Raw genomic sequence first — 15289 nt, 5'->3', positions numbered from 1 at the left:
CGCGTGTTCCATCGTGTTGGGTGGCACACATTATGGATGACGTTAATGTGACTTTCAATGCATCGGACGTCAACGTCCTACCACCTTCACAAACGTGTGGGTGTGTCAAACTTCACGGAACCACTTTGACAAATGAAGCTCTTGATGTGTAAAGAGAAGGAAAAACGTAAGCAACCCTTTCCTATTTAAAGGCGCCGGCATCGGTGTAGCCAGCAAAGAATGTACTAAATGGAAAATGAATGGACAAAGCTCGAACTGGTTGCGGCTTTGCCGATGATTCTCTATACGGGGTTTCTTTATACAGTGGAAAAAAGCATTGCAAAAACCTTACCCACCGGTAAACGTGACAATGGAAGCGGCTTACCGAGAGGAATGTTGATTATTGTGGGTCTCGATTCAAACCAAAGTCCCGGAGTTACTGATGCATGTAACGGACATTTACCGACAACACCTTACCGCAATATCAAGAATCCGGTCATCAATGGACGTGCTCGGGTAGAAAATTAGGGTTTTTCGCCTTTTTGTTGACTTGTTTACCCTATTTTACAGTGCCGGGAACGAATTTCCGGAATTCCTGGACGAGTGTCCTGGGCGTAACATCGGACAACGCTCAATAAAAATTTTCTGCTTCACTATTTCGATAGATTATCCGGCCTAGAAAATGGACTGCTTGGATTGAACTCGCGCGTCAACGCCGTCATCTGGGCACGATCCGCGCCGGACATCGATAACATCGACGTCATCTGCTTCGGTCACCTGCTGTTCGAGATGTGTGCCGGATATGAGCTGACATCACCGCAGCCAACACCCGGCCACTACCAACTCGATCTCGAGCGATATCCACAGGTAATTGGATGGTGGTAACCAAGTGGCCCAAACGCTAGTAGTGCTAATCATACGTTCTTCAACCCGACTCTCAACAGGTGGTCGATGTACTGCAGATGATCTTCGAGTCACCGGATGGCCGCTACCCGACGGTAGAGGAGCTCGTGCTTTGTGATATTTTCCGCAATATCGATTTAAGAGAAATGCGAGGAACATGTGTGCCTGTACGTATATTGGCCGGTGACCCCACCAAAAGCCCGATAATTAGATTCACCATTCAACGTATCGTTCTGCTCATTTCTTCTCTCTTTACCACAGTCCTTCAAACACGGTTTGAGCAGCTCCACCTTGAGCTTACTGAATGCGGTCCGGCGTCGCCAGGGAGCCATCCTAAGCGGTTCATATAGCGAGGGAAGCTCGCCCTGCACACCACCATCGACGCCACGTGATCGGAAAACCGGGTGTGTAGTCTATGTCTAATCTACTGCCGCCTTCTGGCTCCGCTCCATCATCACCCTTCATCGCCATCTTCAAACCACTACTATTACTACTTATTATCACTTCGTTCGCACACACTTCACCTCATTATCGCATCATTTTCTTTCTCTCTCTCTTCTTCTTCCTCTATCTTTCTCACTCACATATACCAAGCAAGCGACCAAGACGTCGACGATAACTGCCATGACCGGAAAACATGCATTCTTTCATACACCACATTCATTACCCTATGCGCTCCATCCGAGACACTGCTCATTCAAATCGTAGCCATTGTTTTTCCATTGCCTAACGACATATTAAGACAGATTCCGCAGGATAGGGTGTGCAGTTGTTTTCCGTTCTATTTTTTTTAGCAATGGTTCTTTTAATTTCCATGATTTGAATCTTTGTAATGCTTTGTTATTTGGTTTTTTTCCGCCGATTAGTGGCCTTTTTTTCATAAACAAGAATCTCAATCCAAACGCAATTCTCTGCTCGAAGGATCACTTACGATTGAGCTGCTTCTTGAGTATTTCGAGTCTGAAGGTATTTAATATTGCTTTCATTTTATTGGCCATCACATGAGTCTTATACCTTTCGGTATAGGCTACTGATTTCGTACAAAATATTGAAATACGAATTTTTAAGCATTAAAACCCATGCATACCTTAAAGGGCTGGTAATGCAAGAAGCAGTTCATCGGTAGCAGGCCAGATTCACAGAGCTCACAGAGAATTTCTTTTTCGAATCGTGTTCCATTTTTTCCGACTTCTTTCTACAGATTCATATGCTTCATTTGTCGTGAAATCGTTTTCTTTCTGTTTTTTTCTTGTTTTCAACTATCAACCACGCTCTCTGATTCAAAGTCTAATATTTAACCGTTGTATGTCTTTGTCATCCGATGTTATGCCAACAAAACACAACTGCTACCACCAACAACTACTACTACAATCTTAACCAACAAAACTCACATTTGTCCACACGAAAACGATCCTCCTGCTCTGATAAATCCTTTGACTTTGAAGCAAGCAGAAAACGATGTGAATCTTTTCCGATTACATGTCGTGCAGCAAGGCAATAAACACGTTGCAGACAAGAACACGGGCAACATGTGGTACATGAGGATAGTGGATTCCAAACAGTGGACCGTATCTAACACACTGCTCCTTATCCACATTAAAATATGAAAAAATAATCTCTCCGAGCAGTACACTCTTATCTGCAGCTATAGCGTGCTTAAAATGTATCAAGCTCGTATGGAAGAGGTGTATTGTGGTTCAAGAATCGGACACTATTTTAGAATAATATGTGCCCATCAGATGTGTGTGATCTATCTGCGACAAGGCCCCTTCTCACTAATTTATGATATTTCAACGACACCACAAAAAGAACACAAAATTGTCCTTCCAAAAAACCTTTCCACCCTTACCTACACTTCATCCACTCCATCCGGCCTGCTGGGACACTCCGCCGAAGTACTCCGTTCTCGGCCCCGATGATGTGATCGACAGTAAGTAAAATGCATTAAGAAAGCTAAAACTACACAAACAGACACCAACACCACATGCCCAGACGGAATTGAGCGAGAGCAACTTCTCATTTCAATAACACTGAACGCTTGAATTATTCCCGTTCAGTTGCGTGCTTTTTGCGTTTCGAATTTGAGTCATTTTTTTACATCTTATCGTTTCCTTCTGTTTGCGAATCTGTTGGATATGTTCCTCGTTGATGGCGTTGTTAGGAGAAAAACAAAACTACAAACCGATACAAAAGTAACTTTGTCTTGCAGATGCGATGATTTTATCGTGTTAATAATACACTCCATTTACACAATCTGCATGACAAAATTGCTTTATTATTTCATTAACAACGTTATCCAAAACGGGATAGTTTGCTTGTCCTTCTCATAGCCTGCCTTCAATTGGTAGTTTATGCGAAAGCAGATCAAACGCAGATGGCATCACTAGTATTTGCGGAATGCTACAGTAGGTTTCTTGAATTGCATTAAGGACTTATTCTCTACTCCCAACACAAAACATACACAGCTATACTTTCTTCTCACACGCTCATACACAATCGTAGCATAGAAGTTCTTTGGCGCGCTAAAGGTAATTAGCACATGTTTCGTCACGTCAAGGTATCTATTCACCACACGCCGTACGCTTTCCTCCATTTTCGCGTTCGAGGTATCCTTTATGCCCAACACGCAATACACAAAAAAACACACTTTTCCAAAGACCACGGCATAACATCGGCATGAAATCGGCAAGAGAGTCGAGCATCCTTTTCAGCTTTCATTTCTTTGTCTCTTTGCTTACGTTTTGCAACTCTCGTTTGCCGTTGTAATTGTTTCATTTTAATAGATTGTTACATGTATGTACTAGCAAAGAAAATATTTGTTCGGTTTTCAATTTTCTAATACACGACGCGAAATATCATGTTATAGAAGTTTTTATATTTTGCTTACTATTTGCATACCAGCGTTGTTTAGACTTGTTTCATAGTCGATCGCATTGTATCACTTCGTTCACAAATCTGTTCTAGCATTATCAAACATTGAGTAACGTCTGAAACAAGAGATACAAATAAAATCAATCCGTCATTCTATTGACAACCGTTTTGGCGTTGCAAAAACGTGCTGGAAAATCTGCGTTTTTCATGACTCATGACTTTCATCATCCTTACCCAATCATATCACGCCCTACACCATCTGGCCGCTCTTCTACAGGACATTATGTAAACATGAGTGTGTTGTTGTGTACTTCGGTTCGTATTTGTTATGTTGTTTCTATATTATTATTTTCCACACGTCCCATTCGTCATTGCATCTCGCCACGGGTCGGTTCTTTACGGGCAAACATCAACAACAACAACCACAACAACAAACCGTCCCACTTCTTCTCATCCATGGTGCATATCGGAATTGGGCCCACGATTCAATCGTCCACGCGCGGGCATCTTCGATGATCGATCCACACGTCAAAACACGCATGCCAGCTATTACCATCAAGTTCATTACGATGAGTTCGAGTTTCGTTTGGCCTAACGAAGCTAACCACTCTCGTTCCGGTCCGATCGGTGGTCGTTCTTTCTTATACTTTATGATTATTTTCTTCCCGAAACGCTTCATCACGCTCCCTCACACGATGGGGAGGAACCGGATGGAGCGTTGTTTTTTTTTTGCAAGCCACGCTGACGCATCGACACCGGCCACATCCACCAAATGGCACCAGCTGTTGCTTGCCTTTGTTGCTCTGTTCGTTTCGCAAAGAAAATAACCTTCATAACAAATGGTTACGCCGATTCAGCTGACAAGATCCTTGATGCGTTGAGGTAAAGAAAAACACGCAAACTTGCACCCTCCCCATCTCTCACGAAACAAACGCGTGTACACACGTGTGGCAGTTCAGTAATCTATTCTCGTGGGTTAACATAATTGTGTGTCTGTGTGTGACTGGAGTAAAGTATAAATTCATTGCCCTTTTCGAGCAGTATTTCTTGCTTTAATACAAGAATACAAGAACAGCGGTATTCGTCGAAACATCTTCTCCGAGCAACATCTTTGGTTTAGGTAAGACAGAGTAACAAATTATCTAAATCCCGTTGTTTCTGCTACTGAACAAAACCCGGAACAGTATCAATTTTAAGGTGTACGAACAGACTTATCGTTAAAGTAATTTTGTAATGCAAATTGCATACATTAAGGCACAGTTTCACAGTCGCCAAACGTCAAACAATTTGTCAGATAAATGGTCGCAAGTTATGCAAGTTATTTTGTCGTATTGACAAAATTATTTTGCAATGATGATGTCTGTTTCTGAGCCTTAACAAATCCTTCACCCGGGCACCAATCAAAGGCACTAGTGCTAGCCGCCCTCGTTTGTATCCACAGCAAGCTTCAACTCCGAACTCGCGTCCACTAATTACTACTTAACCGATTGAGCGATCCTCGGCAAACGGTTTTGGAAGGCATTCATTACCAACCGCTAGTACCTACAGCTTCCTGGAGTAGCTTACAAATAGTTCCATTTATTATCTGCTACTATCTTCCAATTCATCGATAAATCGAAACACATAAGGTATACTTATCACCCCGTTGCCGTTCGTTAGCGTGTGGAGCGAAAGCTAATCAGTACTATTTGGTTCCAACCGCTTCTCCAACTCTGTTGCAGGTTCTCTTGGGTGTTTTTGCGACGTCCTTGACATAGATATTGCTATCATTGCCGTTATCATTCGCATACCCTTATCGTTGATCCACCTGAACGCGTTGGTCATCACAAAAGCGACGAACGTTATCATATTTTCCCCTTTGTCACTTCGTAACGTTCACTTTACAGATGTGCAAAGAGAGTAAGAGTGAGATAGTTAAAGAGGATCCGCCTCTGCTTTTAACTTTTTTTTGTTTAAAGCATTACTTGAGTGAAAAGAAACACATTGCAACCAATTGGCATTAAAATAAAACAATTTAATTTTTTTTGCAAAATTTCTCAAAAAAAACGTAAGGGGTAAGCCTTATGAAATTTTCGAGTTAAAATTTTTTTAAAAATTTTTTTCTGATTTTTAATTCTTTTTTTAATTTAAAGCATTATTTGAGTGAAAAGAAACTTATTGCAACAAATTTGCATTAAAATATATCACATTTTAAAATTTTGCTACATTGCTCAAAAATGAGGAAAATTTTACATTTTCTCAAACAGGGTATGGAACTTGGTTTCTCAGATAGCTTCTAGCATAGACATCTGAGGACATGGCCGTCCAAGAAGAAAATGTAGCCATTGGTATCATCTATCGACCACAGGTTAAAGATTGGCGATTCGTTGGATACCGACCGAGTTATAGCCAAAACTTGGTGCAAAAATGAGGAAAATTTTGCATTTTCTCAAACAGGTTATGGAACTTGGTTCCTCAGATAGCTTCTATCATAGACATCTGAGGGCATGGCCGTCCAAGAAGAAAATGTAGCCATTGGTGCCATCTATCGACCACAGGTTAAAGATTGGCGATCCGTTGGATACCGACCGAGTTATAGCCAAAACTTGGTGCAAAAATGAGGAAAATTTTGCATTTTCTCAAACAGGTTATGGAACTTGGTTCCTCAGATAGCTTCTATCATAGACATCTGAGGGCATGGCCGTCCAAGAAGAAAATGTAGCCATTGGTGCCATCTATCGACCACAGGTTAAAGATTGGCGATCCGTTGGATACCGACCGAGTTATAGCCAAAACTTGGCGCAAAAATGAGGAAAATTTTACTTTTTCTCAAACAGGGTATGGAACATGGCTTCTCAGATAACTTCTAGCATAGACATCTGAGGGCATGTCCGTCCAAGAAGAAAATGTAGCCATTGGTGCCATCTATCGACCACAGGTTAAAGATTGGCGATCCGTTGGATACCGACCGAGTTATAGCCAAAACTTGGTGCAAAAATGAGCCTTAGTAAATTTTTATTTGTTTGAATTTTTTGATTTTTTTATTACTTTTCACTCTTTTTTTTATTTAAAGCATTACTTGAGTGAAAAGAAACACATTGCAACCAATTGGCATTAAAATAAATCAATTTAATTTTTTTTTCAAATTTTTTCAAAAAAATGGCAAGGGGTACCCCTTATGAAATTTTCGAGTTGAAAATTTTTAAAACATTTTTTTCTGATTTTTTATTCTTTTTTTAATTTGAAGCATTATTTGAGTGAAAAGAAACTTATTGCAACAAATTCGCATTCAAATATATCACATTTAAAAATTTTGCTACATTGCTCAAAAATGAGGAAAATTTTACATTTTCTCAAACAGGGTAAGGAACTTGGTTTCTCAGATAACTTCTAGCATAGACATCTGAGGGCATGTCCGTCCAAGAAGAAAATGTAGCCATTGGTGCCATCTATCGACCACAGGTTAAAGATTGGCGATCCGTTGGATACCGACCGAGTTATAGCCAAAACTTGGTGCAAAAATGAGGAAAATTTTGCATTTTCTCAAACAGGTTATGGAACTTGGTTCCTCAGATAGCTTCTATCATAGACATCTGAGGGCATGGCCGTCCAAGAAGAAAATGTAGCCATTGGTGCCATCTATCGACCACAGGTTAAAGATTGGCGATCCGTTGGATACCGACCGAGTTATAGCCAAAACTTGGCGCAAAAATGAGGAAAATTTTACTTTTTCTCAAACAGGGTATGGAACATGGCTTCTCAGATAACTTCTAGCATAGACATCTGAGGGCATGTCCGTCCAAGAAGAAAATGTAGCCATTGGTGCCATCTATCGACCACAGGTTAAAGATTGGCGATCCGTTGGATACCGACCGAGTTATAGCCAAAACTTGGTGCAAAAATGAGCCTTAGTAAATTTTTATTTGTTTGAATTTTTTGATTTTTTTATTACTTTTCACTCTTTTTTTTATTTAAAGCATTACTTGAGTGAAAAGAAACACATTGCAACCAATTGGCATTAAAATAAATCAATTTAATTTTTTTTTCAAATTTTTTCAAAAAAATGGCAAGGGGTACCCCTTATGAAATTTTCGAGTTGAAAATTTTTAAAACATTTTTTTCTGATTTTTTATTCTTTTTTTAATTTGAAGCATTATTTGAGTGAAAAGAAACTTATTGCAACAAATTCGCATTCAAATATATCACATTTAAAAATTTTGCTACATTGCTCAAAAATGAGGAAAATTTTACATTTTCTCAAACAGGGTATGGAACTTGGCTTCCCAGATAACTTCTAGTATAGACATCTGAGGGCATGTCCGTCCAAGAAGAAAATGTAGCCATTAATACCATCTATCGACCACAGGTTAAAGATTGGCGATCCGTTGGATACCGACCGAGTTATAGCCAAAACTTGGTGCAAAAATGAGCCTTAGTAAATTTTTATTTTTTTGAATTTTTTGATTTTTTTATTATTTTTCACTCTTTTTTTTATTTAAAGCATTACTTGAGTGAAAAGAAACACATTGCAATCAATTGGCATTAAAATAAATCAATTTAATTTTTTTCCTAATTTTCTCAAAAAAATGGCAAGGGGTACCCCTTATGAAATTTTCGAGTTGAAAATTTTAAAAAAAATTTTTTCTGATTTTTTATTCTTTTTTTAATTTGAAGCATTATTTGAGTGAAAAGAAACTTATTGCAACAAATTCGCATTCAAATATATCACATTTAAAAATTTTGCTACATTGCTCAAAAATGAGGAAAATTTTACATTTTCTCAAACAGGGTAAGGAACTTGGTTTCTCAGATAACTTCTAGTATAGACATCTGAGGGCATGTCCGTCCAAGAAGAAAATGTAGCCATTAGTACCATCTATCGACCACATTTTAAAGATTGGCGATCCGTTGGATACCGACCGAGTTATAGCCAAAACTTGGTGCAAAAATGAGGAAAATTTTACTTTTTCTCAAACAGGGTATGGAACTTGGCTTCTCAGATAACTTCTAGCATAGACATCTGAGGGCATGTCCGTCCAAGAAGAAAATGTAGCCATTGGTGCCATCTATCGACCACAGGTTAAAGATTGGCGATCCGTTGAATACCGACCGAGCTATAGGCAAAACTTGGTGCAAAAATGAGCCTTAGTAAATTTTTATTTTTTTGAATTTTTTGATTTTTTTATTATTTTTCACTCTTTTTTTTATTTAAAGCATTACTTGAGTGAAAAGAAACACATTGCAACCAATTGGCATTAAAATAAATCAATTTCATTTTTTTTCCAAATTTTCTCAAAAAAATGGCAAGGGGTACCCCTTATGAAATTTTCAAGTTGAAAATTTTTAAAATTTTTTTTTCTGATTTTTTATTTTTTTTTAATTTGAAGCATTATTTGAGTGAAAAGAAACTTATTGCAACCAATTTTCATTAAAATAAATCAATTTTATTTTTTTTTTTCTAAATTTTCCAAAAAAAGCTAAGGTCTTAGGAGATTTACGGGGTTTTTTATGACTCCGAAATGAGTCGTTAAACGAGCTGACTCCTAATAACGACTCATTTACTCTAGGTTGACTCACTAAAAAGAGTTGTTATTTTCATCTCTAGTTCACTCATTGCCACAATGCGTTGGTTGAAGTATAAATCAATTTCACCTAAACCTGTTGTCCTCATCGACATTACAACTGTATCGTTCGCTAGTCCACCGTCTCTTGGGTCATTTTGCTTAATGAGCATAGACCCAACTTCTCTTATCCTTACCCATCTCCCCAAAAAGTGTTACTCTAGTGTTACTGTTGTGTTCGTTCATCCAACGTTGATGCACATTACATATAGAGCAAATACCTAATAATGTCCGGATACATTCCACAGCTTTATTCGTACTTCAATTTCGTTAGGTTCATTTCATGTTAATCTGGTAGCAGATCTGGTAGCCGGCTAAGTAGTTAATCGATTCTATAAGACACGGGAAGATTAGTAGTTGTCCATCCATCACTATAGCGACCGTACAGTTTCACCGTTGAAGCATTCGTTTCGTTTTTGTCTCGTAGTTTGCTTTGATTTGATGCTACTTACTACACTTGTTCACTTGTTCACTGTTTCGCTTTTGTTTTATCTTGCACAGACACATACACACACGCACAACCACACGTACACAGCTATTCATACATACTATCTAGGCCAAGCTCTATCCAGTGACTGGCACTATACCTTTGTGTGTTGTACTGTGTTGTCATGTGTGGCATTGAACGTTGTTCGTGTGGATTTATCTATATCGTCCCGTCCGGTCTTTTCCTTCGTCCTTTTCCACCACAACCAACGGTGCACAACCGATGGACAACTCCTATCCTGCCGCTAATCCCATTCCCACGTCCGTATCGAATCCGTCTTTTTTCTTTATAGTGATGTAGAATCCTCCGATCTGTCTAGTAGTGATTCTGAAGATCTGTTAGATGAAATAGTTATAGCGTCAGCCCGCATCGACGATCCATGCCATTACGATCCACTGAGCTCGCCGATACATTACTGTGACAATAATGTCCACTCGGACGACAACAGCAATAGTAACAACAACACAATCATTCGTATAGATTCGATCGAAGAAGCGCACGGGGCCGGCACGTCAGCCACGGGGGCATCGGTGGGAGCGGTTGCGGGCGGTTCGGGTGGGTCGGGTGCCGTCAGCCTCAATCCGTCCTCCGCATACAAGAACTCCAAGTCGCGCCGAATGGAGTACAGCCGCCGCGGTATGATACTCGGGCTCAGCAACCCGTCGCAAGACTCCGCGTTCGGTTCCATGACGGACGGCGAATCGTCCAGGGCGTCCAGCTTTAAGCTGAGCAGCTTTGCCTCCATGAACTCTCCGATAGACGAGGGTGTGGAAGATCTGCTTGTAGAACAGGGCGCTACTAGTACTGCCGACAATCTTGCGACCACGATTGCCAACATGAAGTACATTGATTCTACCGGTTCGTCACCTTGTCACGACTATCATCACCATTCCCAGTCGCAGGTGCTGCCGCAAACCTCGGGATATAATGCAGCCGGACCATGTGCTGTGAGCAGCTCTCGGACGGAACCCTCGATCGCTTCGAGAGACATTTCGCCGAGTCGTTCAAGGTTCCTGGAACCACCCAAGCTCGTCATCAACAATCATTCGTCGTCCACGACGAACTCTTCGCTGTGTTACACACTTTCCCCACTGCGCAAGTGTGCCACTACCGAGGTCTTCTCGCAGAAATACCGTGTGTCTTCGTTCGAGGACATGTCGTACAACTCCACGCGCAAGTCAATCAAAAACACGAGCCGCAAAATCTTCCGCTCGTTCGAAGAGGAGCGACGCATCGATTCGGCCTTCATGCCGATCGATACGTCGCGCTCACAGCAAACCCGTCCGACGGGACAGCTACAACCGCAACTCTCGCTACCACCGATGCTGGCCCCACCGTCAACGCCATCGCCAAAGCATGCACCAGTGCCAGTGTCCCCATCGAGAAAAACCCATGCATCCTACCAAAATCTGCACACGATCGTACCCACGGCTCGAGAGCGCGGTCTCCAATGGCGCAACAATTTGATCAAATCAAACGAGTGTCTGTTCGAGACATCCTTCAACTGTGTTCCCGCTACACACCAGCAGCAACAACACCCACAACAGTTCCGCTCGGTTCCCAGTTTCTCGGGTGGTCCCCATTCGGAGGTGGATCGTATGCTCAGAACGCACGGTTCACAGGATCTACCTACAACCGAAAGTGGTAGCATTGGGGAGATGAGTTGTGATCGCTTCATACTTACCCCGGAACCACTGCCGCCCGGTAGTCCCTCCTGCACCTCCTCGGTGACGTCCACAACGACATCCTCGCCCGCCGCATCGGGCTCCTCGACGAGCCGCTTGCGTCCGAACCGAACCGATCGGCAGCAACTATTCTCTCTGGCACGGTTCAAGCACAGCACAATCCTGGACAGTGTGTCCATCGAAGACTTCTCCTCGGAAACTTCACTCCGAGCAGCTACCGGGCGTTCCACTAGCCCCGCCAGCCCGTGCCGTAGTGCGGCCAGTGCCGCTTCATCATCGTCGACCGGTGATGGGGCTACACTAGAGTTTGAGGTAAAGCCACTCTCTTCGGACGTAACCTGCACATCGGATGCTTCGGACACGGCCAGCGAGGATGCAACAAGTGTCAGCACTACGGACACTTCCTTGCTCAAGTCACCCGTCCCACAGCGCTCGTCGAACGCGGGCAGCGATCACAACCGACACAAGCATGCCCCGCGCGATGTACGACAGTACCTGGACGATGCTGCTGGCAGCGATGAGTTTGGAAGTGGCAATGAGGAGAAAACGCCACTGCTGGATGGGATGGAGCTGTCACCGATCTCGCCGACGGAATCGGAACAAATGTTGTGATAATATCTGGGCACGGTCGGGTGCGCAAACCGCTTTTCCGATGACTTCGGTGACTCTGTTCAGGCCGAGATACTGCTGTAAAGGGGAACGATGTGACCACCTTGAGCTAGCTGCAGCTAGTCAAAAGTGAAAGAGAGATAGAGAGAATGGTAATTTTGAAAAGAGAAGAAACAAAACAGGTCTTTTTAATAGCAACATTTAGGGAAAAATGTTACATTTTATTAACCTTTTCCTAATAATAGCAATCCCGTAACTGTTCCAACTGGTAGTCAGCATGATGTTTTCCTTCTAAAGTCTAGTTAGAGATTAAACGGAACCGGTAACAGCAGTAGTTGTAGCAGAATTCATAGCAAAACCGTTGGTTCGATTTTAAGAATTTCTTAGGATGAAACAGTTTTCTCAAGGAAAGTCGGATGGACGTCCATCGATCTGCTCCCTGTACAATACATACTGAATTTTTCCATCCAAAGTCGCAGTCTTTTTAGCGTAGTCAACTTCAAGTAAATCCGGATACAATGAAACAGGGATAGAATGCTAATGACTTCTTTGCTTTCTGCGGCAATACTTCTGAATCTTCTAAAGTAGGACAAATAACAATTCAAACTTTACACAAATTTCCTCTCGAAAACCAAAAGTAACAAACTCTTTCATGCGCATCGACATCCCTAGAACATGTGCAGTCCTCCCCTTGAACAGAATTAGACGACGTTAAAGAACCCGATCCAGGAACCCGAAAATACAGGCGTGAAATGTAAACCAAAGGAACTAAGAACAAACGTCAATCAAGGTAAAATCAGTATTTAAAGCATAACGTTAATATGAAGAGATAAACACAGAATGCAATGTATCACTTAGTGCTAGGTAAGCAACAGTATATTTTGAAAGTCAACCTCGAATTAACGCATTCATGCTCATGCTGGCACTAGAAACAGAAGCGAGTTCAGATAAAACCGATCTGAAGAAATGATCTCGCTTGCGTGAACGTGCTCAGTACACGATCCAAAACCGAGGAAATACGATGCTATACAACATTTTCTAACTAAACGTAAAGAAATTGCATTCGGGCAACTATATCCAGCGATGGCGCCAATCGAAGACGCAATGTGATGTGGTCTGGATGAAGGCAGAACGAATAGTATTAGGCTATATACATTCATACAATTATTTTAAACAACAACACGATTCGTATGAAGGCGACCACTCTACCGCACGGAAGATCGCTACTGATCGTCATTGTGCGTTAGTGTAAAAGATGCTACTTAGAAGAGAGAAAGAAAATCGTCAGTAATATCTCGACTATAGTCCTGTAAGAAACTAGCAAAATTCGAAATAATTCCCAAAAAAGAAGTACTACTTACGTTCTTCAGACGACTTTAAAAACACAGCTCGGATAATAATAAGCCAACCGTCGTAAGTAATACTCCGCATTACTCAAAACCTGTACACGTGGATGCCAAACATAAAAGAGCAAATGAATGTGTTCGATGTTTGATTGATTTTTAACTAAAAAGTCGAGTTACACACATAAGCTGACAGCAGTTTACTGTAAGTGTGTTTATTCTTTCATATCGATTAATTTAATTTCCATGTTTTAACTGTTTCTTCTGTATCTTTAAGGCTACAGCTTTCTGTCTTGCATGTTCCATCTTCTTTCTAGTTTGCACACCATTTCCTTTCGACTGATAATCAGTACATCTGTACAAAGATTCATCACAAAGTAATGCAATCGTAAGACGAGCAGTCGAGATCGATCGGAAGTATAAAAGGGCATAGATTGCTGTAACCGTTGATAGAACAATTTCAGAACCGTCCCTAATAATCACAATACCTTTTTAGGAGTTAATGCAGATACACGCAAACAGGATATTTGATTTCCCTGGTACTTGTCGAAATATTTGCCATCCCATACACACACAAACAAACACAAATACCTTTCAATTTGAAGCCTACCAAGCAACTTTACTAGGTACATGTGTAGCGAAACACTAAACTCTTAAACAAACAGGAAAATACTTAACTGCTCAATTGACACATACCAATAAGAGTAACTAGTAAACTAGAGACAACCCACAATAAATGGTTTTATTTTGATGGGTCCAATGCTAAACATCGAGCGGTTTTCGTAAATGGGCTAAATGTGGGATAAATGTAAGAAAAAGGAAAACATTTTAGTTTTACATGCTGTAATTGTAATCTGATCGTTTCATTTCACGCTTGCAGATACAAACACACACATAGCCCCGTTAGCTATCGCAAAAATGGAAAACTCTAAGGAAACTGCTAACTACACATATTCAAAAAAGAAGGAAAAATAACAGAATACAATCAGTGAGAAGCGGCCATGTTGACGAAAGATGAAACACATAATAGTTCATTAAAACTTCCGAGCTTGATCATTATAGAGACAAAAAAGATGAATATAACGTACACCCACGATCCTAGCAGATGGAACAAAACATCAAACCAACAAAAACATCTTATTACTAAAACAGAATAGAATGTAATTATTGCCAACTGATGAACAAATGATACCCAGCCTAAGAGGCACACATCAATAAAATTAAAGAACGGAACGCTAGCAAACAATTCAAGACTAGAATGATGATTCGATCAATAAATATTTCGCGATAACATACCGCTAACAAACAAAACCGTGGAGTACGTATATAAAGTGTAGGGAAAGAAGTTTCATAACCATTTACTGTTTCGCCAGCTCATTGAGTTCTACATTCTAACCCGTTTGCGGAATAAACCCCCTTCCAGTGGAAAAGCTTTAAAAGCCCCATTTCATTAACTTTGAGAAGTATAAAAAAAAACAAAACAAACATTACGTTCGCGTTTGTTGAAGGACTATAGAACATAGCTAATGGTAACACACACAGTTGTTCAAACTTTCTAAAAGTTCGGTTTAAGTTTGGGGTTTAGGAGAAGGTTGCAAAACACAACCCTTTCCATATGCCCGTTCCGATCATCGCCAATTTTCTTCGCGCATTCGCGAAGCCATATCAAAGTCCAAATTCAAAACGAATTCTAGCAATAAAATGGAACAAACTTTCAAGTGTGGCGTTTGGTTGTTTCTGTTTAGATCCGAATTTCGTCAGATAGTAAGTGATTTAGCCTGTAAATTAAACCGTAAATTTTAATATCTCCCG

General features: G+C 40.9%; 1 protein-coding gene and 1 long non-coding RNA gene across 8 annotated transcripts in view; both read left to right on the top strand.

The window, feature by feature from the left end:
* LOC125763365 (uncharacterized) overlaps window positions 1–15195 on the top strand; it is a 42578-nt gene extending 27383 nt beyond the window's left edge. For all 6 annotated transcript variants that reach the window (XM_049426444.1, XM_049426447.1, XM_049426445.1 and 3 more), the window contains 4 exons: window positions 645–846; window positions 924–1049; window positions 1144–1286; window positions 10133–15195. In XM_049426444.1, coding sequence (XP_049282401.1) covers window positions 645–846; window positions 924–1049; window positions 1144–1286; window positions 10133–12137 — 2476 coding nt within the window. In that variant the 3' untranslated portion in view covers window positions 12138–15195. The remainder of the gene's footprint in view (window positions 1–644; window positions 847–923; window positions 1050–1143; window positions 1287–10132) is intronic.
* On the top strand, window positions 4891–8514 carry LOC125763640 (uncharacterized). 2 transcript variants are annotated; one of them, XR_007418376.1, is made up of 3 exons: window positions 4891–6480; window positions 6671–7283; window positions 7474–8514. It is a non-coding gene; the product is annotated as an uncharacterized LOC125763640 (long non-coding RNA). The 2 variants fall into 2 exon arrangements; XR_007418375.1 differs by having other exon boundaries at window positions 6671–7384; window positions 7575–8514.
* Window positions 15196–15289: the final 94 nt, after the last annotated feature.

Source organism: Anopheles funestus, chromosome 2RL, assembly GCF_943734845.2.
Source record: "Anopheles funestus chromosome 2RL, idAnoFuneDA-416_04, whole genome shotgun sequence".
Classification (NCBI taxonomy): Eukaryota; Metazoa; Arthropoda; class Insecta; order Diptera; family Culicidae; genus Anopheles; species Anopheles funestus.
The sequence above is the reverse complement of the archived record's forward strand: the minus strand, read 5'-3'. Positions and strand labels throughout refer to the sequence as shown.